Here is an 8,238-nt window from a genome sequence, read left to right on the forward strand (position 1 = left end):
AAATGAACGCTAAATGAACGCTAAATGAACGCTAAGCGAACGCTAAACGACCGCTAAACGAACGCTAAATGAACGCTAAATGAAAGCTAAATGAACGCTAAGCGAACGCTAAGCGAACACTAAATGAACGCTAAATGAACGCTAAACGAACGCTAAATGAATGCTAAATGAATGTTAAATGAATGCTAAACGAATGCTAAACGAATGCTAAATGAATGCTAAATGAACGCTAAACGAACGCCAAACGAACGCTAAATGAATGCTAAACGGACGCTAAACGACCGCTAAACGAACGCTAAATGAATGCTAAACGAATGCTAAACGAATGCTAAACGAATGCTAAATGAACGCTAAATGAACGCTAAATGAACGCTAAATGAACGCTAAGCGAACGCTAAGCGAACGCTAAACGAACGCTAAACGAATGCTAAACGAACGCTAAATGAACGTTAAATGAACGCTAAATGAACGCTAAACGAATGCTAAACGAACGCTAAACGAACGCTAAACGAACGCTAAACGAACGCTAAATGAACTCGAAATGAACGCTAAATGAACGCTAAGCGAACGCTAAACGAACGCTAAATGAACGCTAAACGAACGCTAAACGAACACTAAATGAACGCTAAATGAACGCTAAATGAACGCTAAACGAACGCTAAACGGATGCTAAACGACCGCTAAACGAATGCTAAACGAACCCTAAATGAACGCTAAGCGAACGCTAAATGAATGCTAAATAAACGCTAAATGAACACTAAATGAACGCTAAGCGAACGCTAAGCGAACGCTAAGCGAACGCTAAATGAACGCTAAGCAAACGCTAAATGAACGCTAAGCGAACGCTAAATGAACGCTAAGCAAACGCTAAATGAACGCTAAGCGAACGCTAAACGAACGCTAAATGAACGCTAAACGCATGCTAAACGCATGCTAAACGCATGCTAAACTGTACGCTGAAAGATCTAAGATATGCCAAACACTAAGGGGTTTATGGTATATTAAACAGCAGCCTGAACATAATGTAATAAATGTAGTGGTTTAATAAAATACAGAATAGGTTTGAGAATAGTTGTCTTGTTTTATCTAGTGCCCATAATGATGCATGCCCATGGTAAGTGCATGGGTGAGAACTGACTATCAGTTGCATTTGGTACGAAACAGCAATCACTGAGTACAAGGTGGGGTACAACTTGGTGGTACTGTACTGCAAAACACTGAAACTGTTAAACATAAAAACAGTTTGAGGCTGAGAAAAAGAATCGATACAACAAAAAAACTAAAACAGGAACACAAAGAAGGAAGCTGAAAACTGTAAGGAGGGAGCTCCTGACGCAGGGAGGGCTGATTATAGAGTGAGTGCAGCTGGGCTGACTGATGTAAGGCTGGTGTCAGTGAAGAAAGGCCCTGAAGAATGATTAAAAATGCCATATAAGAAAAACACAAGATGAGACAGAGCTTTATTGATCCCGCAGGAAACATAACAGAAAATAAAACTCATGACAGGAAATGGATGTCATTCCTCATGATGGCTGGTGTTGGAAAGGTGGCTGAGAAGCTGAAGGTAAGCATGGTTCTCTTGCAGGCACAAGGAAGTAGATGAGGAATCCAGAGTTGGAGATGCAGGAGGCAGGCACTAGGAGCATAAGGAGAAGACAGGGTAATTATAAATCTTCAAGAACCAAGAGAAGGCTGATAGCAACTAGCAGTAGGTATGTAATGCTCCAGCAAGGAGGGGGGCTCTCCTGCAGTCTTTTATTCTCCTGGAGCTCAATGACCCACAGCTGCTGCTCTTTAGTTCCGCCCAGGAACCTGGGGAAAAAGCTTGAACCCTACACTGGGGCCGAACAGGCAGGCATTAGAACACACACTGAAAAAACTGCTGGGTTTATTTGATAACTCAGTTGCTGAATTAAATATGGAGTTATTTGAATGGTTTGACCAAATACTGGGTCAAATGTTTGAACCAGTGGACACATCAGAGATGAGCCTGTCAGGTAGTATGTAGCTGAAGTCCAAATGTGGGAATAATGGAACAGAATGGGAAAAACTGTTTATAATAACAAAACAAAAAGCTGATGCTGCATGAAAACTACAAATGACAACACAAAGAACCACAGCAGTGAAACAGGAAGACAGAGCAAAGAGTTATTAGGTAGTGATAAGATAAGTCAGCTGATTTACAGATGTGGGCTGTGTGTGTGTGTGTGGGGGGGGGGGGGGGGGGGTTAATTTTAATATACTTTTCTTTTGTCAGGTTTTGTTATTTAATTTATAGCAATCATTTAATATTTTCCCTTTTTAGTTGCACAGAAATTTTTTGTTTGTTTGTTTTTCAAGATAAATTTAATCGTCATTTCAATTTAGTTTTTAAAAATGAAAGAAGTCCTCTTGTCTAAAGATTACATCATAGACTAAACTTCCTGCTACTTTCCTTACATTTAATTTTTCCACTAAAGGAGTTTAAACTTAAATAAGCACAAAGGAAAACACATAATTGAAGAGTAGCTTCTTTTCTCAAGTATTTATTATTTGTACTGTTTTGTATTTTATTATGTTTTTATCTGTGATTTTCATAAGTATCAAAGCAATGGATAAATTATTACATTAGTTTGTAACAACCTTGTTATTCTGCATGGTTACGTGGATCAAGTCTCTTTTGAGAATGAGACCTTGTCTCAAAAACATTTCTGAGAAAATTACATAGCAAAATATGAACAATAACGTTCTAAACAACTTTTTTCTTTTTTTATTAAATATGATAAAAACTAACTGTTCTTTTGTTGTTCTAGAGTTCTCCATAACTACATGTTGTGGCGCATCGTGGCGGCGCTAAGTGAACACCTGTCCACTGCCTTCCGAAGCACCATCCATGAGTTTTCTCGGGAGATAGACGGCACAGAGCAGCAGCTGGAACTGGGCCGACTCTGCCTGACTCAGGCCAACAAACACTTTGGCATGGCTCTGGGAGCGCTGTTTGTCCAGAAACACTTTTCTTCTCAGAGCAAAGCCAAGGTTAGAAATGATGCAGATGACTCAAATGATTTGAGTCACAAAACATTTGATTTTGTGACTCAAAACCAAACGTTGCTGTTCTCTCTGTTATCTGTCCTGACATGAGACAAGCTTGATTTCAAGGGTTAAAAAGCAAGAAAGCAGAGTTTATTTAACACAAATATTTTAGTTATTTATGATAAGAGTAAAGGATATAAATTTAAGCCAGAGTTTAGACTAAGATCATATTACATTACATTATGTAGAGAAATTAGATGTAGACGTTTTGGTCTAACCTAAAAAATATTATTATTTGCAATCTTAACATTTTAAGATGTCACGCTGGAAATATAAGTATTATTCTGAAAGATCCTCAGCTGCATCTTATTATTATTTCAGTTTTTCCTCTTCAGGGTCTCCACAGCGAGTCATCCTCCTCCATCTCACTCTGTCCTCTGCATCCTCTGTCCTCACTCCATCTACCTCCATGTCCTCTCTAACTGCATCCATACAGTATATCTCCTCTTTGTCTTTTTCCTGGCAGCTGCATCTCTAACATCCTTCTACCAATATAACCACTGTCCCTCCTCTGGACATGTCCAAACCATCTCAGTCTGGTCTCTCTAACTTTATCTCCCAGTTGTTCAACCTGTGCTGTCCCTCTGATGATCTCATTCCTGATCTTATCCAGCCTTATCACTCCTAAGGAGAACCTCAACATCTTCATTTCTCCAGTTCTGTCTCCTGTCTTTTTGTCAATGTCTCTGTCTCCAGACCATGCAACATAGCTGGTCTCATCACTGTCTTGTAAACTTGTCCTTTGACCTTTGCTGACACCCTTTTGTCGCAAATCACTCCTGAAACTTTTCTCCATCCACTCCATCCTGCCTGGACTCTCTTTTTCATCTCTTTACTACATTCCCCATTTTCCTGGACGGTGGACCCCAAGTACTTGAAGTCCTGCTCCTTGTAGCCTCACTGTTCTACCGGTCTTTCACCTTGAAGCTATGTGTCACTCCTACAGCACATCTCACCATTGCCCTTCTGTCCTCATACATGTCCTGTACCAGTCTAACATACTTCTGTCACTCCAGATTTCCTCATGCAATACCACACCTCCTCTCTTGGCACTCTGTCATATGCTTTTAATCCACAAAGACACAATGGAGTTCTTTCTGACCCTCTCTGTACTTCTCCATCAGCATCCTCAAAGCAAAGATGGCATCTGTGGTGCTTTTTCTTGGCATGAAACCATACTGCTGCTCACAAATTGTCACCTCTCATCCGAGTCTTGCTTCAACAACTCTCTCCCAGATCTTCATCGTATGGCTCATCAACTTAATTCCCCTGTACTTGCTACAACTCTGTACATCACCCTTGTTCTTAAAAATGGGCACCAGTACACTCCTTCTGTGCATCACCCTTGTTCTTAAAAATGAGCACCAGCACACTCCTTCTCTATTTCTGAGGCATTTTCTCACCCTCATATATGCCATTGAATATTTGAGTCAAAAAACTCTGCCATCTCTCCAAGACATTTCCAAACCTCCACTGGTATGTCACCAGGTCCTACTGCCTTCCCCTTCTTCATTCTTTTCATAGCTTTCCATACTTCACAGTCACTAATCTTTCCCACTTCCTGGTCCACAGTTTCTATGACCTCTCTTCTTTCTCTTTCATTTTCTTCATTCATAAGCTCCTCAAAGTTCTCCTTCCATCTTCCCGTCACACTCTCCTCACTTGTTAGAACATTACCATTCCTATATTTAATAAGCCTAACCTGCTGCACATCCTTTCCAGCCTGATCCCTCTGTCTTGCCAATCGGTACAAGTCCTTCTCGCCCTCTTTAGTGTCCAGTCTCCTATACAACTCATCATACGTCTTCTGCTTTGCCTTTGCCATCTCCCTCTTTGTTCTACATCCCATCTCCTTATATTCCTGTCTCCTCTCTTCAGTCCTCTCTCTGTCATATTTCTTCTTGGCTAACCTCTTTCTTTGAACAGCTTCCTAGACTTCACTATTCCACCTCCAGGTTTCCTTATCATCCATTCTCTGTCCAGATGACACACCAAGTACCTTCCTACCTGTTTCTCTAATTACTGTTGCTATAGTAGCCCAGTTATTTGAAGCTCTTTCTTACCACCTTTAACAGTTCATCTCTGAATTTCTCACAACATTCTTCCTTCTTCATCTTCCACCATTTGGTCTTCTTCTCTGATTTTACTATTTTTCTCTTTTTCACAACAACAGTCATTCTACACACAACCATCCGATGCTGTCTGGCCACGCTCTCCCCTGCCACAACCTTACAGTCCCCAATCTCCCTCAGGTTTCCTCTTCTACACAGAATGTAGTCGACCTGCGTATTCCTTCCTCCACTCTTATAGGTCACTCTATGTCCCCCCCCCCCCTCTTTCGGAAATAGGTGTTCCTTGACACCAAACCTACCCATCACTTCCTCATCCCCTCTGTTTTTTTCACCAACATGTCCATTCAGGTCTGCTCCAATCACCACTCTCTCCTCCCTGGGAATACTCTCTATCATTTCATCCAGATCCTTCCAAAATGTATCTTTCTCCTCCTCATCACATCCAACCTGTAGAGCATAACCACTAACGATGTTTAGCATCAGACCTACTTCTACCTTCAGGCACATCACCTTCTTATCTGACACTCTCTTCACCTCTACTACATTCTTTGCCAACTCCTCCTTTAGGACCACCCCTACTCCATTTCTCTTTCTATCCACACCATGGTAAAACAGTTTGAACCATGCTCCAATGCTGTGAGCCTTGCTGCCCTTCCACTTGGTCTCTTGGACACATAAAACATCTACCTTCCTTCTCTGCATCATGTCAGCCAGCTCTCTATCTTTGCCTGTCATTGTCCCCACATTTAGAGTTGCAACTCTGTCCTACATTCTTCACTTTCCTCTTCTCCCTCTGTCTCCTGACATGTTTCTGTCTTCGTGATCTTTGAACAACAGTAGTGCAATTTCTGCCGGCACCCTGTTTGTCAACAGCACTGGTAGCAGTTGTTGTTAACCCGATCCGGTATGGTTTCACTTTGATGAAGTCACATTATAGTTCTGGCTAAAGTGTTTTACGTCGGATTCCCTTCCTGACACAATCCTCACCATTTACCTGGGCTTGGGACTGGCACAAGAGATACACTGGCTTGTGCTCCCTAGTGACTGGTTTAATTCTCTGCTGCTACATTATCAAATTTTAGTTCTATAATTAAAAACTGTGTTAAATACATTTATGTGTTGGGCAATGTTGATTAGCTGTAGCAGCCATTTTGAATTATATTGACAACAAACAGTAATGAGCGGGTAAATTCATGGCCAGATTAACAACAAAGTCCATGCTCAATAATCCAGGTATACAATCCAACAATTGTCAGTCAGGTCATCTGGACATATTACTTGCTCAAAGATTTTCACTTTCAGCAGAGATCAATAATTAAATGGTAAATGGACTGTACTTATATAGCGCCTTTCTATCTTATTTCAAGATACTCAAAGCGCTTTACAATAATCTGTGCCTCATTGACCCATTCATACAGCTCTATACTAGATCTCTACAAAGCTAATTGAACAAATCATTCTAAAGAGAATAATCAGTGTTTTATCACATTCATACACTGATGGGACACACATCAGAGGCTGTGAAGGGTTCAGTGTCTTGCCCAAGGACACGTCAGCATGTGACTGTTGGTGGATTTGAACCCCCAACTCTTGCATTGGAGGACAACGTCTCTAACCACTCAGCCACAGCTGCCCCCAATTAAGGTTGTTTTTATATTATTATTTATATTTTTGATCCTTGTGGTAAACCTCCAGCAGTCTTTTTTTTACATGGCTCAAGAGTTTGCATTGATTGATTGAATTTGGATCTGAAAATCCTATCTGCACTAATGAGGAGTCTCTAGTGTCTTCCTCTCATTTACTTCTTTCAGTTTCCGTTCAGTGTTTTGCCAGATCATTCACAACTAATCCTCCCAACTCTGACATTTGGTGCTATCCCTTTCCAATAAATTTCCCCTGTCTGAATTCATACCTTGTGTTATGGGGATAAGATTTCGCAATAGGATTTTTAAACTCTGTCACCCCATATTCTTGTTAAGCTACCTATCATGTCTGTCTCACCTTTTTTTCTCTACTCTTTATGACACAAACTTCATCTTTGAATTACTGGGAAAGTTTAGAACTAATGCAAAAGATCTAACAAGGTTAAGTCAGGTCCTCTGGACAAATTCTTCTTTGTTGAAACGTTTCATCTTTTATCCGAAAGACTTCTTCAGTCTGAAGAGCTGCAATAAATTAAGTCTTATAAATATCACCTTCTCATAGTGGATCAACCAGTTTGATGGTAACATCCAGAACTAGCTGTTCACGTGTAAAAAGAGTACCATCATCCTAACAATTTTTAGGCTGTGATAAAGGATGACCTAGGCTAGGCCAAGGCAAATAGGATGGCCCAGCACAGAAGAGCAACATCATCAGGCCAGGACTCTGCGGTCTACACTCATCTCCAGACCAGAGGTCACTCGTTCAGGGATGAAGATGTTCACATCCTGGATAGAGAGGAACGATGGTTTGAGAGAGGAGTGAAGGAAGACAGCTTTGTGAAGAGAAACCGTTCATCGTTTAACAGGAGCGGAGGCCTCCGGGTTCAACTGTCCCCCTTCTTACAAGGACCAATTGTTAGACTGATAGTCCTCCTTTTACACATGAACAAGTAGTTCTGGATGTTACCAGAAACCTGGTTGATCCACTATGACAAGGGGCTATTTATTAGGGATGCACTGATCCACTTTTTTTCTCTTTCTCTCGATCCGATCCCGATACCTAAATCTGAATATTGGTCGATTCCGATCCAGTTCCGATATCATGATCATCATTGATTTTATATGACGCTGAAATAATCTCCTCTCAAGTACAATTTGTACAAATATATTCATGCATGTCCAAAAAGGCAACTTGAGGTAAGTTGTATAAATGTTGGATAAGTTTTAAAGTTAGAATTAAATTCTGCTAAAACAAAACATGTTTTTTTTTTATTCCTAGCTTTAAAGTGGATATTAAAGTGATTATTTTAGGTGACTGTTTAAAGTTATTTTATATTTTTTAAATAAGGGGCAGATATAAGATTTTTCTTCTTTCTGCACTCTTTACATTCAATGTTTTCTTTTTGATGAACTTGTTTTGTTTCTTTTAAATAAATTAATAAATGAATTAA

The 8,238-nt window shown here is 40.3% G+C and overlaps 1 protein-coding gene across 1 annotated transcript in view; it reads left to right on the forward strand.

The window, feature by feature from the left end:
- The window catches only part of LOC119411492 (endothelin-converting enzyme-like 1), an 87,537-nt gene that overhangs the window by 45,767 nt on the left and 33,532 nt on the right, over positions 1-8,238 (forward strand). The window contains exon 6 of the mRNA XM_037678441.1: positions 2,793-3,015. Within this exon, the coding sequence (XP_037534369.1) occupies positions 2,793-3,015 (223 nt within the window). The remainder of the gene's footprint in view (positions 1-2,792; positions 3,016-8,238) is intronic.

This window comes from Nematolebias whitei, chromosome 6, assembly GCF_014905685.2.
Source record: "Nematolebias whitei isolate Nwh7 chromosome 6, NemWhi1, whole genome shotgun sequence".
Classification (NCBI taxonomy): Eukaryota; Metazoa; Chordata; class Actinopteri; order Cyprinodontiformes; family Rivulidae; genus Nematolebias; species Nematolebias whitei.